Source organism: Rhinoderma darwinii, chromosome 4 (genome assembly GCF_050947455.1).
Source record: "Rhinoderma darwinii isolate aRhiDar2 chromosome 4, aRhiDar2.hap1, whole genome shotgun sequence".
Taxonomy (NCBI): domain Eukaryota; kingdom Metazoa; phylum Chordata; class Amphibia; order Anura; family Rhinodermatidae; genus Rhinoderma; species Rhinoderma darwinii.
Window position 1 is genome coordinate 410,687,838 of NC_134690.1, and position 20,481 is coordinate 410,708,318.

The window sequence follows — 20,481 nt, forward strand, 5'->3', positions numbered from 1 at the left end:
TGTGTCCTGGAAGTGCGGAATATCACATCAGCGGGGGCGGAACTTCCTTTTATAAGATAATCTGATGTTGTGACTACATCCCTCTTTACAGCAATAAGACTCACTTTATGGCTATGACCGCTGTGGTCTGATGTACAAGCTGGCAGAAGTCTTTGGGTCAGGGTTATTTCAGTATAAGAGTAGATAGAGGAGGAATCATACAGGCCGTCAGTATAAGAGAGGAGGAATCACACAGGCAGTCAGTGTAAGAGTCTAGATAGAGAGGGAATCACACAAGCCATCAGTATAAGAGGGTAGATAGAGAGGAGGAATCAAACAAGCAGTCAGTATAAGAGTCTAGATAGAGGGAATCACACAGGCTGTCAGTATAAGAGTGTAGATAGAGAGGAGGAATCACAGGCTGCTAGTAGATAGAGAGGAGGAATCACACAGGCAGTCAGTGTAAGAGTCTAGATAGAGAGGGAATCACACAAGCCATCAGTATAAGAGGGTAGATAGAGAGGAGGAATCAAACAAGCAGTCAGTATAAGAGTCTAGATAGAGGGAATCACACAGGCTGTCAGTATAAGAGTGTAGATAGAGAGGAGGAATCACAGGCTGCTAGTAGATAGAGAGGAGGAATCACACAGGCTGTCAGTATAAGAGTGTAGATAGAGAGGGAATCACACAGGCTAAGAGAGTAGAGAGGAGAGTTCTGGGGGCGGGGCATCGTGGATGGCCGCTTTTAGATTGAGCTCCCTCGTGGCCAGCTGAATCCACACTGTATCGCCACCCTCCTGCTTCATATCCGGGCATCGGCACCTCTCTGGACTACAGAGGGTCGGGTGCATCTCAGGAGCTCGCCATTTCTCCCCGAAGCCTTGGGCGGTGTGACGCCAAAACGGACTCAGCCGCCGCTGCTGCCATCTTGGGTGATACACGCGGGCTGGCAGGAACGCCGGGGCCTGCGACGCAGAGGTAAGGGGAAGCCTTCATCCTACCCCGCGGGCCACGCATGCTTACCGGCTCAGTCCTCTGTCCTGCTCCCCGTTACAGCCTTGTTGCTGCCCACCAGATGGCCACAGACGCGGCCATAGTCACGGAGGCTGCCTAGGCCTGCACTCGTGGCGTGACACCCAAGCCCTCCTCCTGGAGCATATTCTCCTGCAGGCCACAGCATCAGACCCTCTGAGATCCCTGTGGTGGAGCAGAGGGAACTGCGCCACACGAGCGTCCGCTCTGAGTCCAGTCCTTTTGGGCCACGTGTAGTGGAAGCAGGGTCCCGCCATTTTACCCCTGTGTCAGCTTGTACTGTAGGGAGTTACACCTCTGCCTACTTCTTGTGGTCTATACTATACAAGGTATTCTAGGCTCTTGATTTAAAGTGACGCACGCACAGAGGCTGGACAGGCCTGTGACTATGTAAAAACGTGGGACGCTACTGCACGTATGTTTATTTTTCTTACTATAACTCGCTGGGGGTTCGGGGCGACCCTCCTGTATTCACCATGATTTCACATGCTTAGGATCACAGCACTATGTTCCTAATGCAACAATGAATATGTGACGCATCACTGAATTGCTTCCCCATCATAGCCCCCTGCTTGCACCTTTAGCGCTCCTTAGGCGCTCTCACTTCTCCCCACGGTTTGGGGATTGAGTCATGGACAAATTCCTAACGAAACATACAGCAGGGAGACACACCCGATCCCAGCTTTCTCAGGTGTCTGGTGCTGCTTTTGGACTTTTGCATGTCGAGAGGAGTCAATCGGGACAAGCCGGCTCCTAAATCCTCGTCTGCCAAAAGCCTCATCCTCATGACCACAGTTCTCACCAGAAGTGTCGCTGGGAGGGGGCATTACGCCGCCACGGTTGTCTCCACAATACAGTCCGCAGCACATCGGCGAGATGGACACCCACCAAGCCACCCTGGTAGCTCAAGAGGTCTCTAAACTGTTGTTGCCCCTTTTTGATAAGACTGGATGTATTGCACACTTCTATTAATGCGGCTCTGGCGCAACTTACATCGCATTCTCAAAAGATTGCGGACTTGGAAGAGAGGGTTGTAACAACAGATGTGTCAGTGTCCGCAATGGAGGGAGATGTACGGCGAATCCAGGCCTCTAATCAAGAACTAAGAGACAAGCTGGACGACCTGGAGAACCGGGATAGACTTAATAACTTGCGTTTCGTGGGGGTCCCGGAAAAGGTGACCGGTGAACAATGGCTGGATTATCTCTGTAAAGACCTTCCTGCTGCTCTGACCATCGAGCCTGGCGGTGACTCGCTCATGATAGAATGGGAACACAGACTGGACCCTCCCAGAACTGGGCGAAATGCGGGGGATGGCAGACCTCGCCCGGTGATCGCCAAATATTTCCACTGGGCGATAAAGGAGAAAGTCCTGCGGGCCTACAGACAACAGAGGGAAATGCTCATCCACGACTCTAAGATCCTAATCTTCCTGGACTACTCGGCCATGGACCCTCAGAAACGCAAAGCTTTTTCCCCCATCTGCCGTCTACTGTACGAGAGGAACACCCGGTTCCAACTCTTGTTCCCAGCCAAATTGAAGGTGCAGGATGGTGACCACACGCTCAACTTTGAGGATCTGGTACAGGCCAGAAGACGACTTCGCCTGGAGGAAAATGGTGCACAGTGTCTCGCGTCTTTGCAGGGGAAGCGCGCACACTTGGCATACGGACATGCGCTTCATATTCTTCTAGTCAAAAAATTGTTACGTGTAGTCGTTGTGCCTCTTTGATGGCAAATATCCTGTTACCCGCTCCCGGGTTCGCCATCGATGTTGTTTACAGGTTTATTTTGTATTTACTTTTCTCGCTTGTGCTAAACTCTTTTCTCTTGCCGATGACTGGGGGCCTGGTACTCGCCGCTACACACACCACTGGGATTAGGCTGGGACCGCGGGGTGCAGCCGGATGTTTCCTAATCTGACCTGGATCCAGCTTGGTGACACGGGATGAGTACCCCACATACGCACCTTCCTGACACGTATCACACTTCTCCCCATATCCGATTCCTCTCCTGGAATGTGGACGGCCTGAATACGCCCTTGAAGAGGAAGAAGGTGCTGAATCACCTTAAACGGCTCTCCCCCGATATTCTCTTCTTACAGGAGACTCATTGGAGATCGGACACTCAGAGCAGATGGATGGCCCCCTGGTTGATTGTTACTCAGCTTTGCATTCTTCCTCTTCCAGGGGGGTGGCGATCCTTTTTAGACAGGGCTTGCGCTACACACTGGAGAGTTCTATCAGCGACATCCAGGGTAGAGACCTCATCTTACATGTATAGACAGCTGATGTCCCTTATTTGTTGGTCAATATCTATGCTCCCAATCATGACCAGCAGACATTTTATCCAAAATTCTTCTACTAATATTGGGTCTCCCTAGACATAGCTTAATTATTGGCTGCGATTTCAACCTGGTGAATGTCCCGCTGTGGATAGGTCCCCCCCCACCCCTCAGTCTCCGGCTGCCGCCTCCTCTCTTGCTCTATTCATGGATTCGCTCACTGTATGTGATCCGTGGAGGGCGCTGGATGAGGGAGCGCGAGAATACACGTCACTCGGTTGCTCATAATTCATTCTCGCGCATAGATTATTTCATAATATCTACGTTCTTGTTCGACTCCCACTCTTCCTCCCGGATTCACCCCATCACCATATCGGACCATGCCCCGATCACTATGACACTATCGATCTCACATTCCTCACCAAAACCTGGAATCTGGCGGTTTCCCGCTTACTTGGCAGAATCTGAGGAATTCAAACAATATCCCTGCCTGCACTGGGGCCACTATCTGGATGAGAACTCCCCCCATGTAGACAATGTACCGCTCCTGTGGGCGACGTCCAAGGCAGTGATGAGAGGGCGTATTATAGGAAATCTGTCTCATAAGCGGAGAATACGGAAGGCCCGTTTTGATGCCCCCTACAAGGATCTACTAGTGGCCCAGAGAACCTACATAGATGATTCCACCTCGCCCAACCAGCAGATTGACCAAACTGCAAAACATTTGTTAGACGTCTTTATCCGCACTGAATCACATTGGCAGGTTAGATCCACGGATAACAGGTTTTATAGATGGGGGAATAAAACCGGTGAGCTACTCGCGACCCTCGCAAAACAGAAGCATCCCTACAGGCCGATTTTGTCCCTACGTAGTCCCCTCACAGGCATTGTCTCTACTGACCCAACAGAAATAGCAAACATTTTTACGGATTATTATGAGGATCGTTATAGGGCGGCCCCGGCCTCTCCCCCAGAGATTAACTCCTTTCTGGCACAGTCGACTGCGCTATTGATTCCGTCGGCAAATCCGGAAACCTGCCGGAATCGTGACGAACGGAAACCATTAGCCAAGTTTCCATCACCATTGATATCAATGGAGACTTAAATGGAAGCTGTGGTTTCACTTTCCGTCGCGGGGTTCACCCAACGGAAACCTCAGACGGAACGCCGGAACGGAAAGCGAACGGTGATGTGAACAGGCCCTTAACCACGACTACAAGCTGCTGGCCAGAATACTGGCGGATAGGTTGCAATGCTTCCTTCCTGAGCTTTTGTCTGATGCTCAGATGGGTTTTATATGAGGTAGGACTTGTATAAAAAACGTTAGCTCTGCAATAGCCGCTACTGTCACGATGCAGGACTCTGCGCAGCCGGTGACTATGTTAAAGAGTCTCGACGCTGAGAAAGCGTTTGATATGGTGGCATGGCCGTTTTTGGACGAGGCGCTGGTCCGTACGGGGGTGAGTTCTATTTTTACCAACTTCATGCAGTCCCTTCGTGTGGGGGCTGCGACCTGTGCGGCGGTCAATGGGCATATCTCTGCCCCTATAGATATCTTTAGAGATACCAAGCAGGAATGCCCCATCCCCCCCCTCTGTTTAATCTTTCCATAGATCCCTTACTGCGTCACCTTTCTAAGACCTCAACTTTTCAGGGCCTTACTGTACAAGACCTGGAACTAAAAGTAGCCGCTTTTGCGGATGACACCCTGTTGGTAGTTGCGGACCCCAAGCGGAAACTAAACTCCCTTCTTGAAGAACTGGACCGGGTGGGCTGATTATCGGCATACTATCTTAATAGGGACAAGCCAGACATTATTGTTGTGAGGGTCTTCTAGACCCCTTTGGGCGGCCGCCTTTCCAATTCAATGGACCACTCAGGCGATCAAATATTTAGGAGTCCAAATCCCCAGACCCCCTGCTAAACTCTACAGACTTAATATCACACGTTATATAGAGGAACTAGAAAAGACTCCCAAATTGGAAACCGTTCACCCTTTCATACCTCGGGAAGGCCAATCTTCTTAAGATGACGGAGTTCCCTCGTCTCCCATATATTTTCCATTCCCTCCCAATATATCTCACCCCTAAAGATGAAAAACGCATTAACTACTTATACAGGACATTTGTGTGTTGGGGGGGAATCCCGCATTGCCTGCCAGATTCTACAACAACCAAGAGCCAATGGGGGCATTCATTTCCGTGACATTAGTCAGTATGACCTGGCGGCTTTGTTCCGTCATGTCTCGGTCATGTCCACGGGCAATTTTCCACAGGTGACACACGGTGGGAATCACCTCCCTCATTCAGCTGGTGCATCAGGACGACCGTCGGGCTCTTACACGTTCAGACTCCGCTGTAAATATCCCGAGTTACCCGTCGATCACTTCAGTTTTCTTCAAGTCGACAGTTATATAAAAAAGGTTTTACCGCAACTGCCGGACTTGGAGTGGAATCCTTATCTCCTAAAATTCTCCAGTCCCAACTCCCCGAAGGGCCAAATAACTACAAACTACCAATTCCTTCATGTTCCCCCTGATTATTCACAATCCCAGACTCCTCTAACTAAATGGCAGTGACGATCAGACTCCGACTCCTACCACGATACTGGCGGCTCTAGAGCAGGCGCATAAACTTCTCCCATCTTCCGCTTTCTGGAAATGCGACTTAAGATTGTGCAGAGGTCGTATCGGACTCCCAGTGTGGGGTATAAGATTGTGCAGAGGTCGTATCAGACTCCCAGTGTGGGGTAAAAGATTGTGCACAGGTCGTATCGGACTCCCAGTGTGGGGTAAAAGATTGTGCACAGGTCGTATCGGACTCCCAGTGTGGGGTATAAGATTGTGCAGAGGTCGTATCGGACTCCCAGTGTGGGGTATAAGATTGTGCACAGGTCGTATCGGACTCCCAGTGTGGGGTAAAAGATTGTGCACAGGTCGTATCGGACTCCCAGTGTGGGGTAAAAGATTGTGCACAGGTCGTATCGGACTCCCAGTGTGGGGTAAAAGATTGTGCACAGGTCGTATCGGACTCCCAGTGTGGGGTAAAAGATTGTGCACAGGTCGTATCGGACTCCCAGTGTGGGGTAAAAGATTGTGCACAGGTCGTATCGGACTCCCAGTGTGGGGTAAAAGATTGTGCACAGGTCGTATCGGACTCCCAGTGTGGGGTATAAGATTGGTATCTACACATCGTGTTGTTTCCAATGTCACCCGCAGCCAATCTCCACCATTGTTTGTGGTCGTGCCCGCACATTCGTGTATTTGTCTCGCACATTCACTACTACTCACCTCACCAATCTTGTCCCTGATACCATACTGTGGGCGGTGTTTGGGTACATGGACCCTGAAGTTCACAAGTGTTCCCCCGGGGCGCACAAATTGTTGCATTATGTGGGGGTGGCAGGGACGAAAGCTATATTACAGACCTGGCGTGCTAATCAGCCCCCACCTTTCAAATTATTCCTGGATAAATTATCCTATCTATTGAAAATGGACGGGGTGGAGGCCTCTCCATAAGGAATTACAGGTCCAACCGTTTTTTTATGACACATGGGAAACATTCATTGCATTATTCCCGCAAAACATTCAGATACAAATACAGAAATACTTTGAACCAACGGTCTGGTTCCACTAACAAATGCTCTGAGGGACTGCACCCGTGTAAGATATGGTCGGGATCGCGGTGGTTTTCTGGTGGGGGCGAGAGCCGTGCTCCTTCTTGTCCTTACTATTTCTCCCCCGTCCCCGTATAGATACGACGGGTTCTGTTGGGGTGGATATGTGCGGTGGGGGACACCTCCATCCCTGATCTAGATTTTTCTTTCTCAAATTCAATGGGGTGGGGAATTGCTTACAACGTACAGCAAATGTGAGTGTTTCATCTGCATTGTTTCCTTCATGAGCAAAGCGAGATAAACATTGAAAGTTATTTTGTTTTTCACACAGGCTGTCAGTATAAGAGTAGATAGAGAGGGAATCACACAGGCTGTCAGTATAAGAGTGTAGATAGAGAGGGAATCACACAGGCCGTCAGTATAAGAGTAGATAGAGAGGGAATCACACAGGCTGTCAGCATAAGAGTGTAGATAGAGAGGGAATCACACAGGCCGTCAGTATAAGAGTAGATAGAGAGGGAATCACACAGGCTGTCAGTATGAGAGTGTAGATAGAGAGGAGGAATCACACAGGCTGTCAGTATAAGAGAGGAGGAATCACACAGGCTGTCAGTATAAGAGAGGAGGAATCACACAGGCTGTCAGCATAAGAGTGTAGATAGAGGCGAAATCACACAGGCCGTCAGTATGAGAGTGTAGATAGAGAGGAGGAATCACACAGGCCGTCAGTATGAGAGTGTAGATAGAGAGGAGGAATCATACAGGCAGTATAAGAGTGTAGATAGAGAGGGGGAATCACACAGGCCATCAGTATTAGTCAGATTACATCTCATCAGGAAAAATGGACTGACGGATTTGTGGATAGGTGATAATTGACTGCATGTATCTTACAGGGGTTGTACCAGAATACTCTCATTTGATTATCGTTCGACATCTCCTCATTTAGAGGTTTTCTCCCATGTGAACATCCTAGGCTTGGCACCTGGCAGGATTGGCGCAGCGGTTCACGGCGCGATGCTGAAGGAGCCATCAGTAAGTGCAGATTTGAGCTTGTACCAAATCACTTGCACTTAAACGCACTTTACACTCCCATTGGAATAAGCGTTAAATAAAACTATGCGGTTTCCCCGCGCTGACCACGCGAATCATGCGTTGGGGCTGCGCCACTAACATACCGTCACTTTAGGACTGTCCTCTCCATGTTCTGTAAGCTGCGAGGCGTCTGGCACGATTGTTAGACCCCGGCTCCTCTGGTCTAGCAGGTCGATTGTAAGACTTCGTTTTCATGTCGCGGTCAAAATGCGGTTTTTTTCTGCGGTGCATTGCGGCTTGTAGACCCAACGCTCCGTAAGAGCGCGATCACTTATTAGGCTGCGCAATAGACGAGGCGGCTCAGAAGAAACAGTCAGATCCTCCTGTATAAAATAAACCGCACGTCATGGCGCCTTCAGCCGTTTTCTGTGTACGTGTCGTTAGTGTCGCGGTTACATCCGTGTTTTGTATCGTTGTATATGGGAATTATTCTCGGTAGGTGATCGATTTGATCGGAGGAGTTTTTTTGTCCCAGGTTCTCTCTTTATGTGGCTTGATATTGGTATAAAAGTTTCTGTAGAGCCGCCATTTCCGGGGGGCCCCCCTGCCCGTACAGCCGCGTTACCCGGGGGCCCCCTGCCCGTACAGCCGCGTTACCCGGGGGCCCTCTGCCCGTACAGCCGCGTTACCCGGGGGCCCCCTGCCCGTACAGCCGCGTTACCCGGGGGCCCCCTGCCCGTACAGCCGCGTTACCCGGGGGCCCCCTGCCCGTACAGCCGCGTTACCCGGGGGCCCCCTGCCCGTACAGCCGCGTTACCCGGGGGCCCCCTGCCCGTACAGCCGCGTTACCCGGGGGCCCCCTGCCCGTACAGCCGCGTTACCCGGGGGCCCCCTGCCCGTACAGCCGCGTTACCCGGGGGCCCCCTGCCCGTACAGCCGCGTTACCCGGGGGCCCCCTGCCCGTACAGCCGCGTTACCCGGGGGCCCCCTGCCCGTACAGCCGCGTTACCCGGGGGCCCCCTGCCCGTACAGCCGCGTTACCCGGGGGCCCTCTGCCCGTACAGCCGCGTTACCCGGGGGCCCTCTGCCCGTACAGCCGCGTTACCCGGGGGCCCTCTGCCCGTACAGCCGCGTTACCCGGGGGCCCTCTGCCCGTACAGCCGCGTTACCCGGGGGCCCTCTGCCCGTACAGCCGCGTTACCCGGGGGCCCTCTGCCCGTACAGCCGCGTTACCCGGGGGCCCTCTGCCCGTACAGCCGCGTTACCCGGGGGCCCTCTGCCCGTACAGCCGCGTTACCCGGGGGCCCTCTGCCCGTACAGCCGCGTTACCCGGGGGCCCTCTGCCCGTACAGCCGCGTTACCCGGGGGCCCTCTGCCCGTACAGCCGCGTTACCCGGGGGGCCCTCTGCCCGTACAGCCGCGTTACCCGGGGGGCCCTCTGCCCGTACAGCCGCGTTACCCGGGGGGCCCTCTGCCCGTACAGCCGCGTTACCCGGGGGGCCCTCTGCCCGTACAGCCGCGTTACCCGGGGGCCCTCTGCCCGTACAGCCGCGTTACCCGGGGGCCCTCTGCCCGTACAGCCGCGTTACCCGGGGGCCCTCTGCCCGTACAGCCGCGTTACCCGGGGGCCCTCTGCCCGTACAGCCGCGTTACCCGGGGGCCCTCTGCCCGTACAGCCGCGTTACCCGGGGGCCCTCTGCCCGTACAGCCGCGTTACCCGGGGGCCCTGAGCTGCTTTATATCCGTATATTATCTGTAAATGAAACTTCATCATTGTATTTTAATAACTCACCCTTTCCAAGAACTCTGCTTGCTGTCAGTAAGAGGAAACATTATTAACATCCGGAGCCTGGAAACTCATATTGACACAGGCCAGCTCACACAGCGGCAGGTTTGTTACATTGTATCAGTGCAGGTCACATTATATCATTTTGCTATTTTTTATTTTACTGATTTCAGTTTTATGTGAACGAGACCTCAGAACAACACGGGGATTCCACATTGACCCCGGAGTCTACACGTGCTGTCCAGGCGAATGGTTTATTGTTCCCTGTTATCAGCCACTTCATGCCAGAGAGAACGTGTGACTGTCGGACAGGTAAATGCAATCTATTGCTCTCCGTTATCAGCCATTTGACAGCACATTCGGTATAAGAACAGTGACTCGCACCCGGCTCTTCGTATCAAACATTTACTGACGTCACAGGACAGCGGTCGGGTCATTTCCAAATAATATTAAACATTTACCGTAAAAAGAGGAATTCATATGAAGAACCAGATTAGAAAACAAATCAGCTCCGCCGGCCGACAGAAGTCCAAGACCCCGGCGCCCGATGTAAAAAAAAATAATTTCCGCTCGCTCCACTGAAGCATGCTGGGAGTTGTAGTCATTTGGCGGCAGCAGCTCTGAGGAGGATGATCATAAAAAGTACAACGAATAAAAATGTTCAGTTCATCGGGTCGATTATTAAATTCCTGGTGGTTGCAGCTCCCACAGACAATGGCGCTACCAACCCCATCACCCCCCGGCACAGAGGACACCCAGCGAGCTGCACACAGAGAGCACTAGCGGCGACAGTCCAGGAACGTCTGTCTCGTGGATCGATCGGACCCCCATGGGGGGAGATATAACTGCAGCCGGAGGAGGATCAGATACCGGCAGCCTCGAGGCGCGAGGTGGAGAGAACCTCAACTCACGGCTGGAACAACGACGGGAGCGACTCCGCGCAGCTTCCCAGGATGGCGTCCTCCGCCAGGACCGGCCGCGCTTTCTTCTGGAACAGAGACGGAAGATTCCGGATATGAACTTCTTTCCGAAACTGTTCCCCCCAAAGGTTTCTAGAAAGAGAAGAGAAGTCACACGATGATGGCGGAGGCTCCGCGAAAAAACGACTAACCGCTAAATACCCAGCGAGAGACAGGGCGGAGAATAAACCCCCTGCCCCAACCCCCGACTACACCCACACCCTGCTACACCCACACACTGTCCCCGCTACACCCACCGCCTGCCCCCGCTACACCCACACACTGTCCCCACTACACCCACCCCCTGCCCACGCTACACCCACCGCCTGCCCCCGATACACCCGCCCCGCCCCCGCTACACCCACCCCCTACCACCGCTACACACACACCCAGCCCCCGCTACACCCGGCCCCGCTACACCGGCCCCTGCCTCCGCTACAAACACCGCCCCGCCCCCGCTACAAACACCCTCTGCCCCCGCTACAATAATAATAACCTGTATAATATCCCGCCATACACTGCACATACTGTCCTGTCCTCCTATACATTATATATATGTAATAACCTGTATAATATCCCGCCATACACTGCACATACTGTCCTGTCCTCCTATACATTATATATATGTAATAACCTGTATAATATCCCGCCATACACTGCACATACTGTCCTGTCCTCCTATACATTATATATATGTAATAACCTGTATAATATCCCGCCATACACTGCACATACTGTCCTGTCCTCCTATACATTATATATATGTAATAACCTGTATAATATCCCGCCATACACTGCACATACTGTCCTGTCCTCCTATACATTATATATATGTAATAACCTGTATAATATCCCGCCATACACTGCACATACTGTCCTGTCCTCCTATACATTATATATATGTAATAACCTGTATAATATCCTGCCATACACTGCACATACTGTCCTGTCCTCCTATACATTATATATATGTAATAACCTGTATAATATCCCGCCATACACTGCACATACTGTCCTGTCCTCCTATACATTATATATATGTAATAACCTGTATAATATCCCACCATACACTGCACATACTGCCCTGTCCTCCTATACATTATATATATGTAATAACCTGTATAATATACCGCCATACACTGCACATACTGTCCTGTCCTCCTATACATTATATATATGTAATAACCTGTATAATATCCCGCCATACACTGCACATACTGCCCTGTCCTCCTATACATTATATATATGTAATAACCTGTATAATATCCCGCCATACACTGCACATACTGCCCTGTCCTCCTATACATTATATATATGTAATAACCTGTATAATATCCCGCCATACACTGCACATACTGTCCTGTCCTCCTATACATTATATATATGTAATAACCTGTATAATATCCCGCCATACACTGCACATACTGCCCTGTCCTCCTATACATTATATATATGTAATAACCTGTATAATATACCGCCATACACTGCACATACTGTCCTGTCCTCCTATACATTATATATATGTAATAACCTGTATAATATCCTGCCATACACTGCACATACTGTCCTGTCCTCCTATACATTATATATATGTAATAACCTGTATAATATCCCGCCATACACTGCACATACTGCCCTGTCCTCCTATACGTTATATATATGTAATAACCTGTATAATATCCCGCCATACACTGCACATACTGCCCTGTCCTCCTATACGTTATATATATGTAATAACCTGTATAATATCCCGCCATACACTGCACATACTGTCCTGTCCTCCTATACATTATATATATGTAATAACCTGTATAATATCCTGCCATACACTGCACATACTGTCCTGTCCTCCTATACATTATATATATGTAATAACCTGTATAATATCCCGCCATACACTGCACATACTGTCCTGTCCTCCTATACATTATATATATGTAATAACCTGTATAATATCCTGCCATACACTGCACATACTGCCCTGTCCTCCTATACATTATATATATGTAATAACCTGTATAATATCCCGCCATACACTGCACATACTGTCCTGTCCTCCTATACATTATATATATGTAATAACCTGTATAATATCCCGCCATACACTGCACATACTGTCCTGTCCTCCTATACATTATATATATGTAATAACCTGTATAATATCCCGCCATACACTGCACATACTGCCCTGTCCTCCTATACATTATATATATGTAATAACCTGTATAATATCCCGCCATACACTGCACATACTGTCCTGTCCTCCTATACATTATATATATGTAATAACCTGTATAATATCCCGCCATACACTGCACATACTGTCCTGTCCTCCTATACATTATATATATGTAATAACCTGTATAATATCCCACCATACACTGCACATACTGTCCTGTCCTCCTATACATTATATATATGTAATAACCTGTATAATATCCCGCCATACACTGCACATACTGCCCTGTCCTCCTATACATTATATATATGTAATAACCTGTATAATATCCCGCCATACACTGCACATACTGTCCTGTCCTCCTATACATTATATATATGTAATAACCTGTATAATATCCCACCATACACTGCACATACTGTCCTGTCCTCCTATACATTATATATATGTAATAACCTGTATAATATCCTGCCATACACTGCACATACTGCCCTGTCCTCCTATACATTATATATATGTAATAACCTGTATAATATCCCGCCATACACTGCACATACCGCCCTGTCCTCCTATACATTATATATATGTAATAACCTGTATAATATCCCGCCATACACTGCACATACTGTCCTGTCCTCCTATACATTATATATATGTAATAACCTGTATAATATCCTGCCATACACTGCACATACTGTCCTGTCCTCCTATACATTATATATATGTAATAACCTGTATAATATCCCGCCATACACTGCACATACTGCCCTGTCCTCCTATACATTATATATATGTAATAACCTGTATAATATCCTGCCATACACTGCACATACTGCCCTGTCCTCCTATACATTATATATATGTAATAACCTGTATAATATCCTGCCATACACTGCACATACTGCCCTGTCCTCCTATACATTATATATATGTAATAACCTGTATAATATCCTGCCATACACTGCACATACTGTCCTGTCCTCCTTTACATTATATATATGTAATAACCTGTATAATATCCCGCCATACACTGCACATACTGTCCTGTCCTCATATACATTATATATATGTAATAACCTGTATAATATCCTGCCATACACTGCACATACTGCCCTGTCCTCCTATACATTATATATATGTAATAACCTGTATAATATCCCGCCATACACTGCACATACTGTCCTGTCCTCATATACATTATATATATGTAATAACCTGTATAATATCCTGCCATACACTGCACATACTGTCCTGTCCTCCTATACATTATATATATGTAATAACCTGTATAATATCCCGCCATACACTGCACATACTGTCCTGTCCTCCTATACATTATATATATGTAATAACCTGTATAATATCCCACCATACACTGCACATACTGCCCTGTCCTCCTATACATTATATATATGTAATAACCTGTATAATATCCCGCCATACACTGCACATACTGTCCTGTCCTCCTATACATTATATATATGTAATAACCTGTATAATATCCCGCCATACACTGCACATACTGCCCTGTCCTCCTATACATTATATATATGTAATAACCTGTATAATATCCCGCCATACACTGCACATACTGCCCTGTCCTCCTATACATTATATATATGTAATAACCTGTATAATATCCCGCCATACACTGCACATACTGTCCTGTCCTCATATACATTATATATATGTAATAACCTGTATAATATCCTGCCATACACTGCCCATACTGTCCTGTCCTCCTATACATTATATATATGTAATAACCTGTATAATATCCTGCCATACACTGCACATACTGCCCTGTCCTCCTATACATTATATATATGTAATAACCTGTATAATATCCCGCCATACACTGCACATACTGTCCTGTCCTCCTATACATTATATATATGTAATAACCTGTATAATATCCCGCCATACACTGCACATACTGTCCTGTCCTCCTATACATTATATATATGTAATAACCTGTATAATATCCCGCCATACACTGCACATACTGTCCTGTCCTCCTATACATTATATATATGTAATAACCTGTATAATATCCCACCATACACTGCACATACTGCCCTGTCCTCCTATACATTATATATATGTAATAACCTGTATAATATCCTGCCATACACTGCACATACTGTCCTGTCCTCCTATACATTATATATATGTAATAACCTGTATAATATCCTGCCATACACTGCACATACTGTCCTGTCCTCCTATACATTATATATATATGTAATAACCTGTATAATATCCCGCCATACACTGCACATACTGCCCTGTCCTCCTATACATTATATATATGTAATAACCTGTATAATATCCTGCCATACACTGCACATACTGCCCTGTCCTCCTATACATTATATATATGTAATAACCTGTATAATATCCCGCCATACACTGCACATACTGCCCTGTCCTCCTATACATTATATATATGTAATAACCTGTATAATATCCTGCCATACACTGCACATACTGCCCTGTCCTCCTATACATTATATATATGTAATAACCTGTATAATATCCCGCCATAAACTGCACATACTGTCCTGTCCTCCTATACATTATATATATATGTAATAACCTGTATAATATCCCACCATACACTGCACATACTGCCCTGTCCTCCTATACATTATATATATGTAATAACCTGTATAATATCCCGCCATACACTGCACATACTGCCCTGTCCTCCTATACATTATATATATGTAATAACCTGTATAATATCCCGCCATACACTGCACATACTGTCCTGTCCTCCTATACATTATATATATGTAATAACCTGTATAATATCCCGCCATACACTGCACATACTGCCCTGTCCTCCTATACATTATATATATGTAATAACCTGTATAATATCCCGCCATACACTGCACATACTGTCCTGTCCTCCTATACATTATATATATGTAATAACCTGTATAATATCCTGCCATACACTGCACATACTGTCCTGTCCTCCTATACATTATATATATGTAATAACCTGTATAATATCCCGCCATACACTGCACATACTGCCCTGTCCTCCTATACATTATATATATATGTAATAACCTGTATAATATCCCGCCATACACTGCACATACTGCCCTGTCCTCCTATACATTATATATATGTAATAACCTGTATAATATCCCGCCATACACTGCACATACTGTCCTGTCCTCCTATACATTATATATATGTAATAACCTGTATAATATCCCGCCATACACTGCACATACTGCCCTGTCCTCCTATACATTATATATATGTAATAACCTGTATAATATCCCGCCATACACTGCACATACTGTCCTGTCCTCCTATACATTATATATATGTAATAACCTGTATAATATCCCGCCATACACTGCACATACTGTCCTGTCCTCCTATACATTATATATATGTAATAACCTGTATAATATCCCGCCATACACTGCACATACTGCCCTGTCCTCCTATACATTATATATATATGTAATAACCTGTATAATATCCCGTCATACACTGCACATACTGCCCTGTCCTCCTATACATTATATATATGTAATAACCTGTATAATATCCCGCCATACACTGCACATACCGCCCTGTCCTCCTATACATTATATATATGTAATAACCTGTATAATATCCCGCCATACACTGCACATACTGCCCTGTCCTCCTATACATTATATATATGTAATAACCTGTATAATATCCCGCCATACACTGCACATACTGTCCTGTCCTCCTATACATTATATATATGTAATAACCTGTATAATATCTCACCATACACTGCACATACTGTCCTGTCCTCCTATACATTATATATATGTAATAACCTGTATAATATCCTGCCATACACTGCACATACTGTCCTGTCCTCCTATACATTATATATATGTAATAACCTGTATAATATCCAGCCATACACTGCACATACTGTCCTCCTATACATTATATATATGTAATAACCTGTATAATATCCCGCCATACACTGCACATACTGCCCTGTCCTCCTATACATTATATATATGTAATAACCTGTATAATATCCTGCCATACACTGCACATACTGCCCTGTCCTCCTATACATTATATATATGTAATAACCTGTATAATATCCCGCCATACACTGCACATACTGTCCTGTCCTCCTATACATTATATATATGTAATAACCTGTATAATATCCTGCCATACACTGCACATACTGCCCTGTCCTCCTATACATTATATATATGTAATAACCTGTATAATATCCCGCCATACACTGCACATACTGCCCTGTCCTCCTATACATTATATATATGTAATAACCTGTATAATATCCTGCCATACACTGTACATACTGTCCTGTCCTCCTATACATTATATATATGTAATAACCTGTATAATATCCCGCCATACACTGCACATACTGTCCTGTCCTCCTATACATTATATATATGTAATAACCTGTATAATATCCTGCCATACACTGCACATACTGTCCTGTCCTCCTATACATTATATATATGTAATAACCTGTATAATATCCTGCCATACACTGCACATACTGTCCTGTCCTCCTATACATTATATATATGTAATAACCTGTATAATATCCCGCCATACACTGCACATACTGCCCTGTCCTCCTATACATTATATATATGTAATAACCTGTATAATATCCCGCCATACACTGCACATACTGTCCTGTCCTCCTATACATTATATATATGTAATAACCTGTATAATATCCCGCCATACACTGCACATACTGTCCTGTCCTCCTATACATTATATATATGTAATAACCTGTATAATATCCCGCCATACACTGCACATACTGTCCTGTCCTCCTATACATTATATATATGTAATAACCTGTATAATATCCCACCATACACTGCACATACTGCCCTGTCCTCCTATACATTATATATATGTAATAACCTGTATAATATCCTGCCATACACTGCACATACTGTCCTGTCCTCCTATACATTATATATATGTAATAACCTGTATAATATCCTGCCATACACTGCACATACTGTCCTGTCCTCCTATACATTATATATATGTAATAACCTGTATAATATCCCGCCATACACTGCACATACTGCCCTGTCCTCCTATACATTATATATATGTAATAACCTGTATAATATCCTGCCATACACTGCACATACTGCCCTGTCCTCCTATACATTATATATATGTAATAACCTGTATAATATCCCGCCATACACTGCACATACTGTCCTCCTATACATTATATATATGTAATAACCTGTATAATATCCTGCCATACACTGCACATACTGCCCTGTCCTCCTATACATTATATATATGTAATAACCTGTATAATATCCCGCCATAAACTGCACATACTGTCCTGTCCTCCTATACATTATATATATGTAATAACCTGTATAATATCCCACCATACACTGCACATACTGCCCTGTCCTCCTATACATTATATATATGTAATAACCTGTATAATATCCCGCCATACACTGCACATACTGTCCTGTCCTCCTATACATTATATATATGTAATAACCTGTATAATATCCTGCCATACACTGCACATACTGTCCTCCTATACATTATATGTATGTAATAACCTGTATAATATCCTGCCATACACTGCACATACTGCCCTGTCCTCCTATACATTATATATATGTAATAACCTGTATAATATCCTGCCATACACTGCACATATTGCCCTGTCCTCCTATACATTATATATATGTAATAACCTGTATAATATCCTGCCATACACTGCACATACTGTCCTGTCCTCCTATACATTATATATATGTAATAACCTGTATAATATCCCGCCATACACTGCACATACTGTCCTGTCCTCCTATACATTATATATATGTAATAACCTGTATAATATCCCGCCATACACTGCACATACTGTCCTGTCCTCCTATACATTATATATATGTAATAACCTGTATAATATACTGTCCTGTCCTCCTATACATTATATATATGTAATAACCTGTATAATATCCTGCCATACACTACACATACTGTCCTGTCCTCCTATACATTATATATATATGTAATAACCTGTATAATATCCAGCCATACACTGCACATACTGCCCTGTCCTCCTATACATTATATATATATGTAATAACCTGTATAATATCCAGCCATACACTGCACATACTGCCCTGTCCTCCTATACATTATATATATGTAATAACCTGTATAATATCCCGCCATACACTGCACATACTGCCCTGTCCTCCTATACATTATATATATGTAATAACCTGTATAATATCCTGCCATACACTGCACATACTGTCCTGTCCTCCTATACATTATATATATGTAATAACCTGTATAATATCCCGCCATACACTGCACATACTGTCCTGTCCTCCTATACATTATATATATGTAATAACCTGTATAATATCCCGCCATACACTGCACATACTGCCCTGTCCTCCTATACATTATATATATGTAATAACCTGTATAATATCCCGCCATACACTGCACATACTGTCCTCCTATACATTATATATATGTAATAACCTGTATAATATCCCGCCATACACTGCACATACTGCCCTGTCCTCCTATACATTATATATATGTAATAACCTGTATAATATCCTGCCATACACTGCACATACTGTCCTGTCCTCCTATACATTATATATATGTAATAACCTGTATAATATCCCGCCATACACTGCACATACTGCCCTGTCCTCCTATACATTATATATATGTAATAACCTGTATAATATCCTGCCATACACTGCACATACTGCCCTGTCCTCCTATACATTATATATATGTAATAACCTGTATAATATCCCACCATACACTGCACATACTGCCCTGTCCTCCTATACATTATATATATGTAATAACCTGTATAATATACCGCCATACACTGCACATACTGTCCTGTCCTCCTATACATTATATATATGTAATAACCTGTATAATATCCCGCCATACACTGCACATACTGTCCTGTCCTCCTATACATTATATATATGTAATAACCTGTATAATATCCCGCCATACACTGCACATACTGTCCTGTCCTCCTATACATTATATATATGTAATAACCTGTATAATATCCTGCCATACACTGCACATACTGCCCTGTCCTCCTATACATTATATATATGTAATAACCTGTATAATATCCCACCATACACTGCACATACTGCCCTGTCCTCCTATACATTATATATATGTAATAACCTGTATAATATCCCGCCATACACTGCACATACTGTCCTGTCCTCCTATACATTATATATATGTAATAACCTGTATAATATCCCGCCATACACTGCACATACTGTCCTGTCGTCCTATACATTATATATATGTAATAACCTGTATAATATCCCGCCATACACTGCACATACTGTCCTGTCCTCCTATACATTATATATATGTAATAACCTGTATAATATCCCGCCATACACTGCACATACTGTCCTGTCCTCCTATACATTATATATATGTAATAACCTGTATAATATCCCGCCATACACTGCACATACTGTCCTGTCCTCCTATACATTATATATATGTAATAACCTGTATAATA

At 45.2% G+C, this 20,481-nt stretch overlaps 1 protein-coding gene across 1 annotated transcript in view; it reads right to left on the minus strand.

Moving 5' to 3' along the window:
- Positions 1-10,635: 10,635 nt before the first annotated feature.
- The window catches only part of XPO5 (exportin 5), a 40,552-nt gene continuing 30,706 nt past the window's right edge, over positions 10,636-20,481 (minus strand). The window contains 1 exon segment of the mRNA XM_075863778.1: positions 10,636-10,716. Within this exon segment, the coding sequence (XP_075719893.1) occupies positions 10,636-10,716 (81 nt within the window).